The sequence below is a fragment of the Sinohyriopsis cumingii genome, chromosome 1, assembly GCF_028554795.1.
Source record: "Sinohyriopsis cumingii isolate HCF-2022 chromosome 1, ASM2855479v2, whole genome shotgun sequence".
Classification (NCBI taxonomy): Eukaryota; Metazoa; Mollusca; class Bivalvia; order Unionida; family Unionidae; genus Sinohyriopsis; species Sinohyriopsis cumingii.
In genome coordinates this window covers 60,756,496-60,778,116 of record NC_142961.1, presented here as the reverse complement: position 1 = coordinate 60,778,116, position 21,621 = coordinate 60,756,496, and the positions used below count along the sequence as shown (strand labels likewise).

At 35.0% G+C, this 21,621-nt stretch overlaps 1 protein-coding gene and 1 long non-coding RNA gene across 2 annotated transcripts in view; one reads left to right on the top strand and one right to left on the bottom strand.

Annotated features, from left to right (window-relative positions):
• LOC149806956 (peroxidasin-like) overlaps positions 1-12,415 on the bottom strand; it is a 116,818-nt gene extending 104,403 nt beyond the window's left edge. The window contains exon 1 of the mRNA XM_089960114.1: positions 11,869-12,415. Coding sequence (XP_089816240.1) covers positions 11,869-12,032 — 164 coding nt within the window. The 5' untranslated portion in view covers positions 12,033-12,415. The remainder of the gene's footprint in view (positions 1-11,868) is intronic.
• The window catches only part of LOC149806955 (uncharacterized), a 114,793-nt gene that overhangs the window by 10,071 nt on the left and 83,101 nt on the right, over positions 1-21,621 (top strand). The window lies entirely within an intron of this gene.

Below are 21,621 nucleotides of genomic sequence, written 5' to 3'. Positions count from 1 at the left end.
CACACACACACACGCACGCACTCACACACTTAAAGGTTTTATTTTCCCTAATACTTTTATTAATGTAGTATTCTTCCGTTATCACTGAACACTTAATGGCATAATATGTTCAGAAAGTCCCAGACACTTAAGCTTCATCATATCCTTTCCATTTACGGGTACATACTTTAATCGTTTATTCTTTTCGTCTTCAAAATATTTTCAACTTTGTTTATGTCACAATACTTGTTTGTAAGCAGGGTCTCAATATCCTTTCTGTTCAAGTTTTCCATTTTCAATGGACAGGATCTTCTAATATTGCTTGCCTTACTTTAAATATTTCGTCTTTAAACATCTAAAAGTTTTTTTTGTGGTTTGAAATCTTATACTGTTTCGATGATTTTAAATTTAGGCATCTCATGTGTACCTGTGCTCAGGCAAACCGAATAGAATGTTTTCGGATTTCATGTTGAATGAAATACTTGCACATTCTAGTATTTAAGTTGTTCTAAACCATTCCACTTGGATGCTCTTTTGTCTGAGCAAGTGGAAAAGTATTCGATGTTTTCCTTTGTATATATTCGGTTTCGTATTTTGTTATTTAAGGTCCTCCTATAGTTCATCTGCCTTTTTGTTTTCACTTTCTCAGTCCAAGAGTACGTTTGCACCAATACAATATCTATCATCTTTCATATATTTTTGCAGTACATTCTGTCGCGGTCAGGGTGACACGTAACCAATAAAATTAACTTATGGTTTAGGCTCGCAGCTTCTGATGGTTGACCTCTCTTGTTGGGGGGGGGGGGGGGAAGGATAATTGAATTTGAATTCGAATCCGTTCGACAACGGTGAGACAGATTGTTAACGTAATGTCATGTAACCGGAAATGACAAAGCATAGACAAACCAGAGTAAAAGGTTTGGGAATTCTCTAGTCTTTTAAAACAGGTGTCATACAATTATATTTTCCAAAATAGTTATTAATAAAGGTGGTCCAAAGAGAATTATTGTGACTTCGATGGTAGTGTTAAAGGTTTTGAAGGGTAAGGAAAGTTAATCCTGATTGTAAAACTAAAGGAGGTGAATGTGTTCCCAGACCAAATTCAAGGGTTAAGGAATTAGAAGGAGGAAGTTGGCTCTGAGATAAGTAAAATATATCTTTCTCGCTAATTAAATCGTCCAAGGAACGTGGGTATGGAATAATTTGAGAGATACGGAACCAGAGAGAGATTTGGCTTCGTAGAAAAGGGAGCGAGTCTCGGAAGGACACAGGTGTATTGTCTCCTTCACACACAAAATGCATTGATGCAAGTTTGTAATTATTTGTTGAATTTATTAATCTCAAGTTAATATTTAAGTTTGCCTTGAGTTAAAAAAAGGATCTTATTTGATCGGTCGTGAATGTTATATAAATCATGTCGTCTTTGAATTACATGCACCACTCTAATACACATTGTGAGAACTAATATATGTGTAAGCTAAAGATTGCAATTATATCTTATACGATTTGTGAGAACTAAGTTATCTGTCTCAGATAATTTGTATCATATATGCTGAGAATCGATTCCTCTGTGTCTGGAAATCTTAGTCAATTAATCACTAGTTGACGAGTAATGTAGTTAGGAAAAGGAGTGAGGTCCATTAATTCATTTTTATACTTAAGTTGTGAATTCGCTTCACAGAGAAAATCGGCTTTTGTCGATCGTCGACCGGCATTGTTTGGCTGGTACTTTTTGTCCACATTGGGACTTAATAGTTATCAAAGAGGTCTAGTTATGTCATACCTCCAGCTAGGAATGCGAATAGCCGCTAGAAAAGACATACATTCATGTTAGTAGGTTGTTTGTGTATCAGATCAGGTTGGGAACAGATCATAACTTAGTTCTGGTGAATTAGAAAAGATACTATTGTATCTTGTTCGATCCCGGAAAAGAAAAACCTGACACATATTTAAGTTATGTATATAATATTTTATTTGAAGAAAAATAGCTCCATACCTGTACTGCAAAGCGGGAAAGATAGCAGTCTACAACCAAGACGGTTGATGTCCCGAAGAGGCGAGAGGAAGAGAGAGAGAGAGAGAGAGAGAGAGAGAGAGAGAGAGAGAGAGAGAGAGAGATGCTGAAATGCCGGCAACGTGAGTTCGATCAGTCACATTATTATATGATGAAATTTGTTTTATCATTCAAACAGAACGGCTAATTGAATTTGGCATACTTTCTGTAACTATATTTCTAAGAGAAAGTGAACCATTCAATTACATTTGTTTATGCAATTCATTCGAGTTTTATATTTTATATTCGGGGGCTCTTATTCTATTCTATATAACTGCTTCTCTCCTCAGAACTCTTTATTCCATCCATTAATTTCACATGTTTTAATTGTTTACTCGATCCGGGCAGTAACACATTGGTGTTCATCTGTTAGTTAACGAAAAAAAAAAATAGCACAATGAGCGGGAGATCACACACTCCCCGCCTCTGACACACACACACACACACACACACATATGTGGGGCCAGAGAACAGTTAATTAGATTTATGGAGACAGGCGCTTGTTAAATCGCTATACTGAAATGATTTATAATGTCTAATTAAGCTATCGTTTATCTAGCAGCCAGAGATACTGGTAGGGACAGGGGTAACTTCGATTTCATAGTGGAACTGTCAAACTTGAAATATTCCAGAAACAGTTATTGGAAAACATAGGGAAAGCTGACTACAATTTTGGCGCCTAGTTATAAAAGGCGGTAAATATATTTCATCCTGATTGGTTACGCTAAAAAAGGACGCGTTTCCCACACGAAATTTCCTAGCTGTAAATATCCCCACCCCCACCCCCCAGCAAAAAATCTAATTAGTCTAAGCTTTGCTGCAAGAGTAAAAGTTCAGGGGTCTCCTAAAGTCAGTTTGGAAGAAATTGTGTCATTAAAAATTTGTCCAAGGGACCTTATGTCTGGAAGGTCGTCGGACACAATTTTGGCGGCAGAAGTGATAAACGCTTGAAAGCAGAAAGGTGTGTGCGTCAATTTTCACGTAATTTGTTGATACCAATATTATGAATTGCATGAATTTAGTTATTTAATTTCGTAGATCAATTCTCTTGACGTAAGTATACCTGTGTTGAGTTTATATATATGAATTCGTACAATAATCTTCTATATGTAAGGTTGTCGAATTGTTTGAATTTGTCGTCTTGTTTGTATATGAATTAGGTTAGTTATTACTTTAGTTGATATGAGTTACAAGAATCCTTGTGAATTCAACAATCTTAGGTAATTTTACGTATGATAAAGAATTGAGTACTGTACATATTGACTGAAATTAACGTTGTTAAGCCATGCAGTGTGATTTCATGTATGATAAAGACTTGAATGTGTGTATTCACTGAAATAGCGTAGTTCAAGCATCGAATGAATTTCATTCATTCATTTGTATAATTGAGACTAGAACGGAACTGTTAAGTCTAATGCGACATTATGAATTTGCCATTAGGAAGTACATTAATCTTATGAAAATAGGATTGATTTGGTCTGCCATTCTTGGCCCAATTAAATAGCCTTTGGTATCTGTTGAATGTTGATAGTATGATCTGATAACGAGAAGGGAGTAATGTTCTATCCCCAGTTGTATAACCGACTGAAAATTTAGCTTGTTCTCTGTTTATTTTAAAAAGGAAAAATAGCTCTTCAGACGTATTCCCAGACGTATCCTCTTATGTATCTATGCACTGACATATCCAAGTGTCTGTGTATCTACAAACTTACATATCCACATACCCACACAAAGTTTGAGGGCCGAAGGGAGGCGAATCAGTAGGAAGGTTGGAGAGAAAAAGGAAAAGGAAGGAAAGAAAGGGCGAAAGGACAGAGAAGAGCTACAGTGAAATTGGAGGAACCAGAGATAAGCAGGTTATACAATTGTACAAGGCAATGACTTCGATTGTTCACTCGATCGTATGATGAACTAATTCTATCAGTCAAACGGATCGGCTATTTTTATAAATATATTTGAGTTTTGAAATTCGTTGAAAGATTTATTCCAAAAAGAAGTGAATGTTCCTAATGTATTGTATTATCACCATTGTTTATGTAATTGATTCAATTTTAATTTTTAATGTACGTAGGTTCGAGTCGTTCCTTTCTATATATCTGCTAGGATTTCTATTTATTCTTCCTATAAGTTTACTCGGTCCGGTTAATAACACCGTGGGCGATCATCTCCTAGACAGCGAGAACCGAATAAAGCGAACAACCTGAACGAAGGTAGACTCCGCCAATCAATCAACCCACACCTTGCAAAGAGTAGTTTGTGTAATGTGTAGATCGATTGCTTGTGTGATGTGTAGATAGATTACTTGTGTAACGTGTAGATATATTGCTTGTGTAATGTGTAGATAGATTGCTTGTGTATGGTGTTGATATAATGCTTTTGTAAGGTGTAGATCGACTGCTTGTGCAGTGTGTAGATAGATTAATTGTGTAAGGTGCAGATTGCTGGAAAAGTAAACACTTTTCCATTCAGTATATTTTCTTTTCATTTCGTTTGTTTTATTCCCGTATTTGACTGACATTTGTGCAAGAAACTGGATTTGTCCAGGATTGAAGATATCTTGCATATTGTTTGTTGTTTTATACTGCAAATTATGCTTTTGATGCGGCTGACTTACTTTCCATGCTGCCTCTGATACGCCGTATCCGGCATTTTATGTACATCTGCTCGATAAATTGTCTATAGGCGTTATCATCAAGCAAACAGACCATTCTTCTTCAACTAGTATTTTCATTTTCAGCAATTTTTAGCGTTTCTTCATACGCTTTAAACGTGTCATTTCATATTTATGTTTAATTCTGCCATTCCTAAGGTTGATTCTAAAACATCTACTTCATAGATATGATACTCGGGCTCACAAACCTCCTTTAGTGCTAAAGTAACCGCGGCCATGGTTTCATTGAGTCTGTCTCAGCACGGGTCAGTTGTATTCTTTATATTCCAGCGTTACTAAAAGGAACCAGTAACGTACAATCATGTACCCGAAACAAAGTTCTCTGCATAAATGTAAACCAAAGATAAATATTTTTCTCTCGGAGGAGGAGCTGAATTTTAATAGTACTAAATAGCATGTAAAATAAAACCAATAATATATTCAATTAATTAAGCCTAATATAAGAAAATATAAGTAACCATTAAGGTTGCATTTCCTTGATAATTTCTGGTAATCATGGAAGTTAACTGCGAAATAAAGGGGACAGTAAGGAAATACCAGACACTCTTTATAGAAGTACATACCATCTAAACACAATTAAATGCATCATCTACATAGTTATTTATTTGAAGCAATTGGCATATCTACTCAAACTAATTTTACCTGAATACAACCTATAAAATGAATCATTATTTTCTAATTAACACCAGATGTTTCAGTGCGAAGAGTGAGATGATGTATTACGATTATACCTTTCCTTGGTTGATAAAACTGTGGCCTTCTTCTTGTTCTTCTGTTTGATAAATTATTTTTTTTTATAAAAGGTTATCCTGTTTATCCTCTGCCTTTCAACGGTACAGAAAGAGTTGCCGACACTGATGGTCACGACTGAATACAGTATAGGACTTTTGAAAAGTGGGAGAAAACCCATGCGTTTTTTCCACTGAATTATCGGCTAAATGTTTCTTCAACCTTGCAGACAATTTTTAATCGTAAATCATGAAAATCATTTTAAAAAAGACACTAGAATTTTTGGTTATTAGGATTTTTTCCTAGATATTTTTAACTTTTCCAGAAACATTGAATAATAGTTTACGCCTGTAGGACGATAAATTAATTTTCTGGTCTGCTATATTCGGCGCTATCTTGATCCAATTAACGAAATTAATGTTCCGTTACAATATTCTAAGATCTTAAATTTGAGGCGCATGAATCACAGCCATGAATGTATTAGTGTATGGAAGACCCCTCCACCTAATGGTTATAGCAGTGATTTATAGATGAACTGATAGTTATTAATGTCATGTATTCCTGATGGGGAAAAAAATTCTGCTTTTTAAGAAGTATACACAACTTCTAACACTGCATACTTTATGTAGCAGGAGTATCCACATTGAAAGTTATAGATCTGCAATGGGGGGTTGGGGTTGGAGGCAAGTTAGCTGAGAATGGATTTTCATACGAGCAAAGAAACCTAAATTATGCGTCAAAAGAAACTAAGTATATATATATATATATATATATATATATATATATATATATATATATATATATATATATATATATATATATATATATATATATATATATATATATATATATATATAGTTTGTGTGTGTGTATTTATGCACCATACACACAAACTCTCTCTTTCTCTCAAACATTCAGCATAACCAATCATCATTGAAACAACCTGACTTTCGACTTTTGATAGTAAAGGGTTCTCATAATCATAGGAGAGAGAGAGAGAGAGAGAGAGAGAGAGAGAGAGAGAGAGAGAGAGAGAGATTGTTTCTATGGATGGATTTAAACACTTTGATTGCCAGATTATAAATTCAGTGCACATAAATTCTGAACTGATTGGACATAGTCATTCTCAAGTAAAGGATTCCGCTGATGTATTATAATTATGGATGTTTCTTGATAATATGTTAACAAAGCGTAAATTTCCTTATCGTTGTTTTTCGTCCATCGAGTTCGAAGATGACAATGAAAAAATGACTGGTTTGGTGTGTACGAGTGCGTGAATGGCTGACCATGCCTATATGTGCTCAGAACTATTTATGGCACACTTGACAGGAGATGCCAGTTCTGTTTGCATGGTCAATGGAGTATATGCTATTTTTCTGAGATTTTGTCTGCTCATGCTTCTACACTGCTTCTTCAGTTCTCCTTCGTTAAAAATCATATGATCCAATAAGGATGAGACTCCAGCAGTTAGACCGATCCTGTGTGAGATCTTCGCACTACTCAGGGTCAGTGTTGAAGTATTTCAATGAGACTTCAGGGAATGTTTAAAGCGCTTGTTCTGACACTCCGAGATATCATTTCCTCCTTCACTTTGCCGTGGAAGATCTAATTTGGTAGCAACATCCTGGCGATGTGGCCTGTCCATCTCACCTGTGATTTCATCAGGAGAGAGTGGATGTATCAAATGCCTGCTCGTGTGAGAACCTCAGTATCTTAACCGTATCAGTTTCCTCAGGCAATTCATGTGAAAATGGTTTATCTTCTCGGCATGGCGTCTCTACACCATTCATGTTTTGCACACATACAGCAGGGTCGGCGACACAATGTCTTTTGTCTTTTGAAAAGCTTTAGTTTTGTTTGTAGACTGACGCCTCTACGGTCCCACATACTTGTAAGTAGTCTGATAAAGGAAACTTGCTTTAGCAATTTTTGCGTTGGTTTCATCATCCACGTGAACTGCACGTGACAGTATGCTGCTTGGATAGGCGAACGTGTCCACTGCCGCGGTGGTTTGGCCATTTACTATGATGGTAGGCTGTACATAAGGCTTCTGTGGTGCAAACCTTGATATTAATCGTGAGACCAAAATTGTCAAAAGCTGGAGAAAATTGGTCCATGCTGTTTTGCATGTCTGACTAAGATTTTGCATTTAGGGAACAGTCTTCAGCAACTAGAAGATCATGAACAGTCACTTCGGTGACTTTTTCTTTGCGTGTAGTTTCTCAGATTGAACAGCTTATATCCGATGTCAATCCCAGTGTCATAGTCACAAGAGGCATTAGCAAACATAGCCGGGAAAAGGGTTGGGGCCAGCACGCTGCCTTGCTTGCTCCATTGATAACTTGCAGTTGTTCAGATGACTCACCATCATCCACAACAATAACGAGCATGCCATCATGGAACTGCCGAACCATCGCTGTGGATTTCTCTGGCAACCGATAGCTCTGAAGGATGGTCCGTTTTCCCTTACATTCTCAGAGTATGTATTTATTGTATCGAGTTGGCGGCACAGTTCGTCAACAAATGACTCTTTCACATTCTCCTGTTTCAATTTGGTGACATTACGCTTTGTGTTAATTTTTGTGTCTTGTGGATGTCTGCTAGGGCTATGATCCGGATACTGAGTTTAGAGATTAGGATCCTGTTGTCATTCCAGCTTTCTAAACTTCTCAAGGATTCTAATGGCATTGCTCACTCGGACATCCTGTTTCTTCTCCTGACTATGACGTAGTCAGTAAGGTGCCAATGCCTGGTTCGTGGGCGCATCCAATACATCTTGTTGCGCTTTGGCAGGCGGAAGATTGTGCTGGTGATTAGGAGGTAATGTTCAGCGCATTTGTCAAGTTCATTTTTGCAAATAACACCAGTCCATGTCTGCTGATCTGTTCCTAAAATAACATTTAAGTCACCATGGATGACGAGCTTGTCTGCTTTGATAAGGTACTCCGGGTCTTGATGAAAGTTTTCTTTGGTTTCATCTCGGCTGATCATGGTGGGTGCATAGGCACTGATGATAGTTGCGTGACTTTTTCCAAACAGTGAATCTCATTTGCATTTGTTTGTTATACATTGAGATATTTGAGGGCTTGCTAACTAGCTGTGACTTCACGACAAGCCCAACACCAGCATCAAACAGATCTTCTTTAATTCGATCACTCAAGAAAAAAGCTGTAGCAGGCTCATACGTCTGTGAATTGTCCTTCCTCAGCTAAGCGAGTTTCATTCAGGGCTGGTATTTGAATGTTGTGTCTGGCCAGTTCCCTACCAATTAGTATGCAAACGTTTTCAGGTGAGTTGCGTCAATTTTGTCTTCTTCTTTGAATTTCGAAGCTGACATGGGATAGCCATCAGCAGCGGTGAGTTGACCAGGATTAAGATGAAGCGTGCAATGTTTAGGGCACTTTTCATAACCCCTTTCTCATGCTTTGGAGCTGAGAAATGTGATCCTAAAATTGGCTGCTCAGTCATTTCGCAACCCACAAGAACAACAATATCTAGTGACATTGTTCATCATAACTTTTAAAACACGCTTGCAAACGAATGTATCCAGAACTCTTTTAGTAGCAAATGAAACTATATGAAAATATCAAGTACAGGAAAATCTTTTACAGATAAAACAAATACGATGAACCAGTCCCACGTACAAAAATTTAAAACAATCAGATAATATGAATACATTTACTTAAGTGTTAAAAGTTCATGATCGATCCAAGCGCTTTTCTTTTTTAAAATCAACGATATATGTCAAAACATAAGACTGAAAGATTTAAAGAAGGTTTACCTACAAAGTTTTAATCAAGAATATATAATTGTGATATTAAAGTATGTAGAACACTTGCTGCTTTAAAAGAAATCTAAACTATTATTTAAGCCCAAAGTATAATGCTATATCTCTTTTTTTTCTCGAACTCACAAGGTACAATCTGTATTAAAACTCGTCTTATGAAATTCGTGTATTTTATTAAATATAATGTGGTTACTGTACATTTTTATGCATCTCGGCCCTGTGAGAGACGAGACTTCGGTTCAACAGACCATCGCGAATAGAAGAGGTATATTATTATTATTATTATTATTATAAACTCACTTTCATTTTCTCTATCACCGTTGATTGTAATGATTAATTATCGTGTAGGTTTAACGCTTAATGTTGGTGGATTAGCTCTTCTTGCAGTCACTCTTAGCTTGCGCACAAGCTTAGCGTGAAAATATCACGTACCCAAAATTATCTTGAACATTTTCTTTCCTGTAACAACACAATAGTGTTGCTTATTTTTCTGTACGTGTTATTAAATTGACAACATTACCAAATAATTGTTGTTTCTTATTTCTTTCAGGCCGTTACATAATTATGAAAATTAGATCGATTTTAGGTGGTCCTGTAGGTACAATTGAGAGTGACCTTAACCTTGTTCATGCCGACATGATGACGTGATCACCTAATGTTATTTAACTACAGTTAGTGTTTAGATTTTCACACATTTTAGTGATAAAATAGACGCGTGTGGGAATCTCAATAAAAATGTTCGTCTCTTATCCACGGCTGGCTCGTAAGTCTTGGCACGTATAAAATCTCCGACTAGCTACAATAGCCTGAAGCACTCTGAAAACTAAATATTAAAACTATGTTTAAATAATGAAGTGTGCTGGCTGGAGGGGTTTGTCAAGTTATGATATTTCGTAACGAAATGTCGCATTAAACACACAACAAAGCGCATATCGAATCTGATTTCAGAATTGCAACTACTGCTTCAAAAGTCATATCGAGTACAAAAAGAACAATGATATCCACAACATAATGCATATTGTCTAGCATAACAGGCAAGTGACCTAGGGAAAACAATGCAGACAGAAATGTTTTAAAAAAGAAACATTACAATACAATACAATACAATGCAATACAATACAATACAATACAATACAATACAATACAATACAATACAATATTATATGCTCATTTTTTCCCCGTTAACTTTACATTGTCAGAATCGTGCAGCATTACCCGATCCTGAACCCGCGCGCCAATACACATATAGCATTCACGTGCGTAAAGGAACTACTTTCTATTGTAAACAAACAATGGACGCAGACGCCAGCACTTTTGATTTGTAAACAAATCATGTACACTCGCGTAAGAGGCGCTTTACGTTGTGGTTGTTTAAATTTGTTTCTGAATGAACTAAAACAGATGTTTCGTGGACTGCCACATGCCAGCTGATTTGGCACATTCCGCGTTGATACAATGTTACGGATTTAGGCTAGCAACATTATACAACATACGCAAGAATACGTCCTTACAAAAAACATGCAAGTGGCAAGTCATATACTGTCTTCTTTAGCTGGTGATAAGAATGGCAAAAAAATATACTTACAGTTTTACATCCTGAATTTCCTCAAAATGTACTTTCTTAGTTCTGCAAATCTGAATTACATGAGCCATGTCATAGATTCTCAATCTTGATTACACATTTCGAAATTTTACTGTAATTTCGATGATAAGTGCACTTACATCCTCCTTACTGCACTCAAAATGAAATAAGCATTAAATTCCATGGAGTCTTTTGATAATTGCAACTGAAAGACTTCATATTTTCCCACATTATGATTTCAAACATTCAATGACAGAAACAGAAACACATTTGCAGATGTCAACACGCTTCTCCCTAGCTTCTTAAATCTCATGCATTTCATGTGGAACTGTCACATATAAATCAAGTCCATAATCAAGAAATTTCGTAGAATCGAGAAAACAAAAATAACAAAATCTATTCATTCCAGATCAAATGGAAAAGTTGTTGCAATGTACATTCATTCACAATATGACTCCTAATTTCAATTAACTAGACACGCCATTTTCTTTCAAAAGTTATGTCGAGCGCGCGACCAAGTCCAAATTTATCTGGGCGGAGTTATGTGAGCAGTAATCATGTTGTTGTTGTTGTAATGATGAATCTGTGCTTATGTATTTAGTTTGGAATACGGCATACATTCATTTACGTTGTTTCTTGTAGTGTATTTTGTTTATATAATTAAGCCAAAGGTAGAATAGCAAAATAAGCATATAATAAAAAAAAGTTACTACATTTGTATGGGAAAATATAAACTTGTTTTGTCGGATGGATATACTGCACGCCCAAGGTCGTGCAGTATTCCATTCAAAAAACTCGTTCATATTTTCCCATACAAATGCAGTAACAATACAATACAATACAATACAATACAATACAATACAATACAATACAATGCAATGCAATGCAATGCAATGCAATGCAATACAATACAATACAATGCAATACAATACATACATGCATTCATGCACCCATGCATGCATACATACATACATACATGCATACATACATACATACATACATACATACATACATACATACATACATACATACATACATACATACATACATTGAAATATTGTACTCACAGTATGGTTGTTTCTGAAGGCACTTTCGGTACCTCTTCCATTTGTAGAAACATGCATCTTACGGTCGACCTAAAACACAAACACCGGCTAGGGCATCTTGACTGGACCCTTATTATACTCCAGGTAATAGTTAGAAGCACTAAAATCCTGATTTCCAATTTCATTTTTAAGTATGTTTCCTGCAGCAGGGGAACACGCCTAATTTGAATATCAGGTATTAAATCAGTGCACGGCGAGAAGAAATATGGGCATACGGTCTACGAATGACGCCCTTGTGTAGTATAATCTTCGAGCGAGAAATTGATGACTATGCACTCTTAAGCCAAGTTTGCGTTTTCTTAAAATACTCGTATCATCTTGATCTAGTAAGTTTTTCTGCCGTGCAGAATTGAATGTGTTAACACTAGTTCGATCCTCCGTCCGTTACGTTATAAACCACATCATTCACAGTACAAAAGTCAAGAAACTTCAAGTTATATATAACATATCTATTTCAATGCATCCCCTTCGCAGACAACACACACTGGCCCAGGGTTTAGTTTTATATCGGTCCTAAATACGCTGCACACAGCTTTTACTCGATGCAGTTGATGCGATTATTGCAAGGAAACTCCTGATAGTGAAAAATAGTTGAATCTCGCGAATTTTGGATTGCTCCCCTGGGGTGAGTGCCAGCTTTCAGAAATGAGTGTCGTAATCACGAGTCGTTCATTAAAGGACATAAATACAAGAGTTGTTCACTGCAGTATTTAAGAGCACCTAGTTTCTACGACAGTTTCCAGATGAAACGTGAAACAATACGGAAATACGGATCATATTTGTAGATGAACCCCGACACGACCCCCCCCCCCGTTAGTTTATGACTAGATTTAACATAATCAACTAGCTCTAGAACAAGTTTGATTTGTTTCTGTCTTCTTTTTTAGGTCACAAGAAAAGTTTGGAAAACTAGTGGCGATTAATCTTTGATATCCGTGATTGAAAATCCATTCAAGACAGCAAATTTCATGTGAAAAAAGTATTTTTAAAACGAATTTAGGAAGGTAACAATTTCGTAACTGAAGTTGCGAAACTTGAACATTTGTTATAAACTATAGTTGTCAAGGTTCCAACAAATTAATACCTCAAATTCAATATAAGAAAATTAAGAACTGACAGTATTATTTAGTTAACCATAGTGAAATGTTGGATCTTTACTAGGTCGAGCAACTATTGGGCATTGCCAATACAAACAGCTCAGATAGTGTTTTAATCTCACAAACTATATGAACCGACTCCATCGATGTTGCTGTCTTTAGATGATTATCGCAAGTTCTTGATATCTGGTCTTTACATGAAAAGTTGTAAGCGCATGGTATACTTTTCGTACTACAAAAAACAGGAACAGACAACGTTCTTGACAACGAAATTATAATTAGGGGAAATGCCGCAGTTTTATTAACTGGTTGATCCTTGACCACGTGATCCACTCCATTTTATTACTTTTGGCTTTCTTACTTTGAAGGAAAACATTATAGGTCAACTGAGATGATTCTACAATTTGTGTCTGTAAAGCATTATTATAGTTAAATCAAGATGGTATGATAGAATTTTGGGGAAAGCAAGTTTTATTATTTCATTCTAAGCAACAAATACGTCAGATATCATTAATTTATATACAATAAAGTCTGGAGAAGTCTCCTATCAATCTTGATCACAAAAGGAACATAAGCGTTGCAGTAATTATCTGAAACTCCATACATTGTTGTTTATAATCATCAAGTTCACTGTTTACGTTTAAGAGGGACTAGATTGTTCTTTTTCACTGCGCATTAACTTCCCACGAACGTATCGCCTGTCATTGATGTTTTAGGAACTAAATATTTGCTAGAATGCTCTATGCCAGCGTTGTTTTTGTAGTTGGATGGCAATCATAGAACAGTTCATTTTGAATAAATGCTTTGCTTCAAAGGGCACGTAAACGACAAAACAATAGAGTGATATTTCAAGCAAAATGCGAACATCGTTGAATATTATGTTATGACTCTATGGTCTTACGAAATTAACATAAAGAAGAAAAACTAACATGTTTTGTATTAATTGAACAAATAATTTAATTCTTTATATCCAAAATAATCCTATAAAGTTTTATCACAAGTCCCAAATAAATGAGTGTTTCGAGTGAATTCCTGTCATGAATGTGCTGATATACTGTTACGACCTTATGGTGCTAAACAAGTAACAACAAAAGAAGCGCAAACCAACAAGTTTGTAAAATCGAAACTATAATTTATTTCTCTAAAGTACAAAGTGAGAAAGTTAAAATAATTCACCATATGGCAAATGTAGTCATCAAGTCCTAAATAATTCTATCAAATCCATTAGTATCGAATAATGCAAACGAGTTCCTTTGATATTGCAGATGATGGTCAGTAATGTACTGATGTATCGATAGTACAGAAGAATCACTGTGACATATTCCCAAAATATCTTTAAATGAAATCACAGTAATTCTGTAATATAAATCAATGCTAATGTCTTTTAGTGAATTGAAAGTATTTCCATGACAGCTTTTAAATATCCCAATGTCTTCGAATGAATTTACAGTAATGCATTGAAACTATTATTCCAATTAATGTCAATATTTCGAGCACTGTAAATTCAACGAATGATTAAATAAAATAAACGAATTCCTCTCAATGAATAACTCCCAAAACTGGTGGTACTAATAAGAATAACTAATTCTAAGCATTAATTCTCCTATATTGTATTCTGAGACGTAGTATTAGAATCAGAAGAGTCAACGATGGCTCATTGACAGTGCACTAAAACCTCAGATCAAGTTCTTTATCAACCGGACAGTCGTGAGTTAGGTCAGCTAGGCTTTTTCAGCAGACCTGTGACATACAGTCCGATCTCGTGATGTTTACTTCATCAAATAGTACAACCGAGTTTTGAAACTTAGAAATAGATCTACGAACTATTGAAATTACTCATGCTACAGTACTAACTCATACTCAGTGGAGACAATCAGTAGTTAAAATGTTATTAACTAAATAAACCTTAGAAAGTATGTTCAAGAATGACAATACACATTTTATATATATATATATATATATATATATATATATATATATATATATATATATATATATATATATATATATATATATATATATATATATAAACTCTTAAAAATGGTTGATTTCTGCGTTCTTCTGTTTATATTTAGTAAGATAATTTAATTTTATTTCAATATAATTCCATACTTTCAGTGAAATATTTAATTATTTTAAAATAACTATCAACAAGCTCCACTAGGTCTTAATCAGTCACAAACTAGGAAAGTCAGACCTTCCTATAGTACAAATGTCCTCCTTGGATCGCGTGATGTTGATAACTTGAATTTGATGCATCGACCTTCAGATTTATGAATGAAAATATTACTACGTGTTTTACCCCTACTACAAGACAGCGGCAATAAAAATGCCCTAAATGTCTCTTATATATATATATATATATATATATATATATATATATATATATATATATATATATATATATATATATATATATATATACACACACACACACTTATTTCTATCAACCTCGAGTTAAGCAAGTAGTGCATGTATTATTTCAGTTACAAGCTGATGACAAAATGTCGTGACTGAATGACTGCTAATACTGATAATGATTCATTGCTTAGTTATGTTGAGACGAATATAACTTTCGACAGTGACGTAAGGGATGACATAAAATTCTATGACACTAGTGATATTCAAAGATCGACATATTTCGTTTGCCAAAAATAAATAAAAAGTTCTTGGATATTATAGAAATAAGTGTTCCAATTACAAACTACCGTGAGTTAAGGTGAAAACTATATTGGTTCTCAGCCGACAAAGAAGAGTAGAAAGTCTCTAAGCAAAGAAAACATATTTGATCAGACAAAAATGAAAATTCAAAATGTACTCGGTTTGTCTTATTTAATCTCAAGGAAACATACCAGTGAATACATTTACTCAAGTAACGTACTATTGAGATGCATTTTGTCCAAATGAACCAAGGAACATTGTCTTTTTATTTTGACAAGATGTTTTGAGTGACGACATTAACTCGTTACCTTACAAGGCATGATGGAGGTAATGAGTACCTATGGTAATAGTACTTTGTATTGAAAGAAAGACTCGGGTTTCAGTATGAGTCTATTTCTTGCCCTTTGCTTCAATGTATATAACGTTTCTCCTGACATTTCGTTTGGAAGAACATCATTTTCGTCAGATACACATTGAATTATAACTTCTTAAATCGTGGCAAATACAAAACCAGATGTATTACTTTGTAGCTTCTGAAAAATGTGGCATTAATTTGAAACCTCCAGAGTAGATCATACCTTCCATGTCATCTTTGATCGGTTAGCTTTAACTGATTTGTAAGAATTACACTGTTATGTTTATGCCTGTTTTTGTAACTCTTGGTATATGACTGCAAATAATCATGATCATTGATAGGCAAGATATTAGATAGCTGATGTTTGTCACAAGGACACAAGTCTGTTTTATGATATTAAGATTTCAGATTACATAGGATCTATAAATAGGAATTTACTTATCTGTTTATGATCATAAATAATATTAATAATATACTTGTCCACTAGTTTGAGGTCGTATCCCACTGGATGGGTTAATCCAGATCCAGATGGGTTCTTTTACGATGTGGGAGTTTTGCAAAATGTCATAAAGCGAGAAGGAGCAGAATGCGTTTTCGGCCTTACGTTTGTTTATAAGCAGCTAGAGTTGGACAATTATTTCATTCTTATTTCTTCTGTTCTGTGACTTATTTAATGTTGTGTTTAGATATTATTTGAGAGGAAACGCTTGTTTAGATTATTGGTTGAAGTTACAAAGTTCTAATTGGACTAAAATATTATTCTGGGACTATTGTGAATGAATTCAATTGAGTTCTGAACAATGCCATTGTGATACACCAGGACTGTTGACAGGCAAGTACACTCGAAGATCTGTAATGTATTCCAAACGATCAATTCTTTTGGACTCGTGAATTCTTTTGGATTCAATTCATAATATTGTAAGTCCTCTCACAGTTTCATTTCATAAGTTTGTTAATTAAATTATTTTTTAAGTTTGACAAAACTTGTAGGATTTGATTCTCTCTGTTACTTGGTTTATGACCATGGAGTCGCAACAATATATTTACCCGATGTTTCCATTAATTCTGCTGTAAAACTATGATTAGATGTTAAAGGTTGCAAGCAACACACACTAACACCTATTAAAGATTCAATAAATATTCAATTCAAGTAAACCTGTCTTTGCTCTTTTTTACTTGATGTTTGCAGTTTTTTTTGCTGTATTACCACGTTTTATAATCTTTTTTCTTGTTCCATCCATCTGGATCAAATAATTTGACAAGATAGTGGTCTTAAGCAAGTGTTATGCTGTTGGCTAAGTGTTATATAATAATTACTCCAGCTCCAGACATTTTATTATTCATGCAACCCTAACAACTTAAAAGCTATGTTTTCTCATATATAGATAATAATAAAAGATATGCTACTTCGTGGGTCATGTTATATTTAAGGGTCAAACTTGACGCCGCTTCTGTTTTTTATTTTACATCTTGGGTTTCTTTCCAATTCGCAAAACTGCGTTCTCATCTAGGTCACGTGATTCTTTGAGACAAAAAATAAGTTCATTGTTCCGCAGACTCAGTTAAACGTGTGATGAGTAATACCATGTTAGCTATTTACATCAAATCAAATGATAGCATTAGTATTTAGCTAAATTAATCTTATTGTGTACATGTACAAGTTTACATATAACAGGTTTCTTTGTTTCAATAACATTTCTGTCTAGTCTATTGTTCCAACTCTTTTTCACTTAAACATTTACTAGTTATCTTTCAACGTGTTTCATGTGTAATAAACATGCTGTTTGCGCTCTTAAATTTTTCAAGACATGGGTTTATTGCTATTAATGACTTTAATAAATCCAAATTCTGTTTCGACCTGACTATGGCATTAGTACAGGTTATTATCGACAAAGAAAAAATCTTATTATTTCAATTACAAACAAACGGTTGCGACTGCTGGTGATAAGTTTGATTATTCAATTGAAAACATTCACAAACGTCCGACAACCATTTCCTACTATATTACTGTATGTAGTAACAACTGTTATTTTCTTACCGTCGGCCCAATATCTTCCTATCCGCACGTAAAACGACACTGTCTGAAAATAACTTTTAGCGTGATCATCCTGCATCACGTGCAAAGTTTATTCATGGATTGTCGACATTGTCTCTGAATTTCCTCTTCTTATAAAACCTCATCAAGCCATTGCATCTCTTTGCCAATCATGTTGTGCAATCTATGTAAGTAATCTCAAGTTCAATGTTAAACTGAGCTGAAGTGAATGTATATATTTTATTTTCTGGATTACCACTGCAGTCACTATCTAGCCAGGCAATGCTAAAGTCGGATCAGTGTATTGGGGAATTGGGAGTTATTGTTTGCAAGAAGTGACAATACTATTTTATCTATGTCAAAATGAATATCTTCAAACAATCATTGTAATATCTATGAAGTCATCGAAGAGCAACATCCCTCTCATTAATCAAATTGCAGAGATGAGGTGGTATTGTGCACATCGAATACAGGGCACACATACTTGACTTATGCGTACCTCCTGAAGGGTGAACATCGACTGTATACCATGTCAGTGTCCATCGACAGTGAAGCACATTGTTGTCGATCCTATCTAATTTCATCCTCTGAGACGATGTTGTTTTAATGAGAAGTAAGTTATGGAACCATATGGCTATGTTCTATTTGAGGGAACGATGTATATGTTTAATCAAAAAATATTGACAGTGTATTTTAAGGATTTTGTATTTGTATCTTTTTGTTTATTTTATATACATTTTATCTTTTATTGTTTATTTTATATAAATTGTATCCTTTATTGTTTATTGTATGTACATTTCACATTTTGTTTTGCTTCGTTTCCTTGTATCGTATCTTTTGTCTGGTAGTACTAAATGTTTATGCTCATTTGGATGGAGCAACCTTCCAAAAATAATTGTGTGCTATTCTTTATATATACCTATGTACTACTTCATATTAAATTGTCACTATAACCATCATTGTGATGACGTTCCAGTAAACCCTGATAAATACATATATACATGCAAATTTGTCTCAGATTTATACCCTTTAAAGACGAGATCAAGAAAACTATTTCTCACCGCCTACTTGTGATCTTGGCACAATTTAACAAAAATGTCTTAACTAATCCTGGCATCATTGCTTTGCGTCAACGTATACTTTTGCTAATTAAAAAATTAAACTGGTTTACAAATTGAAAACCATAATAGAATTATTGCATAGAAAGCTGCATATGATTGCATTGAATACTGTGAAAAATTTTCGAACGCATATCATTTGAACATACTGTACAAATGTGTGAAGGCATATCATCTGAACACACTGTACACAATTTGTGAAGGCATATCATTTGAACATACTGCACACATGTGTGAAGGCATATAATTTGAACACACTGTACAAACAGTGTGAAGACATAAAGTAAACATCAATTAATAGCATGCCAGTATATCTAATACGTGCTCTGATACTGCTCACACTTAAATACCAGTTTAAACTGTTGTACCACAATCATGCCCAATACTGCACAAGCCTCATTTCTGTGGAAATAAAAGAAGTAAACAAGGTACGCTGCATTTTTGTAGCACATTTGTTTAGATAGAGGGGTTCTTGGAGTCAGATACATGCTCTTAAATAATTGACCTTAAAGGGGTTCTAAGTACGTCCGCAATATTTGATAAAGGTGAATTGAATGATAAACGATGTCCAGAAATCATGTATTCAGTTTTCTATATATTTTTAATTTATTTATTTTTATTTGTGTTAGATCAAATCTCTATTGGAATTGTTTAAATAAGTATAAATTGCATACATGTCAACACTGGAACAAATATACTGACCGACTTTAGAAATAGAAACGCAACAAAAGCGTATGACATATTAACATGTTCTAATGTGCAACGAACATCATCGATAGCTAGTTGCAGGTTACGCATAGCCAATAATCAAGTATCTTCAGAAAAATGTTTACTCAATTGATGATGAAATACAGGAAAATAATTAAGATGTAAAACTGCTGCGCTTTTCAAGTCCATCCACATTCGTTCTTAAAATTAAAAAAAATAACAAAACTCATTGTCAAATAATAACTAGTTGAAACGTTAAATGACGTACGCGCGATGCGCACCCTCAAATGAAATAAATTAGGAAGTCTAAATACAGGCCCGGCCCTAGGGAAGGGTGAACGAGGCAACCGCCTTGGGCCCCGCGCTTTCAGGAAATCAACTCCGCAATGCTTGCTGCCTTGGGCCCCGCATGCTTCCTTGGGCCCCGCACATCCTAGTGTTGGGCCTGTCTAAATGTTATTATTATAACACTCTCATGGAAAAATCTTGTATTCACGTGGCAACCCAAAAAACTGGTGGAAACTAACAGTAGAATTTCAAGTTAGGTCTACAAGAGAAATCATGCGAATATTTGATTGTGAGTGATAACGCTTGTGAGGACGAAGAAAAGGCAACCGTTTTCAACAATTTCTTTTGTGAGCAGTAAACTATAAAAATTGAATGTTTACCCAAAATTCACTAATTAGCTCCACGAGATTTAAGATAGTATGTGCTTGATGAGATTACCGTAACCGAGGATAATGTTTATAATATCCTGATATGTTTAAATTCATCGAAAGCATGCGTCCCCGACACACCTGATCCTGAAAAGTTGCAGAATTGCACAGTCAATTAAATATCCTCTTCGTTGCTTATCCAGTTTCTCATTGCACACTTCGGTGTTTCCAGATCGCTGAAAACTAGTAAACATAGTGCCTGTGCATACGAAAGGCTCTGAAGCCGTTGTGTCAAACTATCGCCCTATATCTTTACTGTGTACTTTATCTAACATTTTTGAGAAGCCTGTATATAATTACATATATAATTGCATTCTTCAACACGATATAATACAGCATAATCAGTCAGGTTTCTCACTTTGTGATTGAACAACACATCCGTTAACAGACATTTACAATACAATCTGCTCTGCGTTAGACCAAGGAAAGGAGATTAGAAACGTTTGCTTTGATATTAGCGAGGCTTTCGATACAGTTTGGCACTTAGGCTTGTTCTCAACATTTAAAGGCATTGATGTTCATGGATATTTGTTATTATGGTTTGAAAGTTATTTGCTGTCAAGAAAACAACTAGTTATTATAAATTCCAAAGGTTAGATGCATTAACACTGGAGTGCCCCAGGGATCCATTTTGGGACCCCTATTATTTGTAACTTTCATCAGCGAAATAGTAGAAAACAGAATCATCAATCAGTCTATTTGCTGACGATACATCATGGTTTATAATAGCTGACAATCTTATACAGTGATCTTCCAAAGACACAAGAATGATCCATACGATGGCTAGTTACATTTAATCCAGATGAGATTGAATCAATGCTAATAACAAGAAAACTGAACCAGAACAACCATCCTGTATTATGCATGGCCGAATCAAACTTACAAGAGGTTACTCAGCACAAACATTTGGGACTTGAGCAGCAGGGAAGTTCTACAGACCAGGTGGCACAGACGAAATTAACCCTTCTAGACAAATAATTTCCGTAGAAGCCTCAGAATTCAAAAATAAAGCCTCCTACGCGAA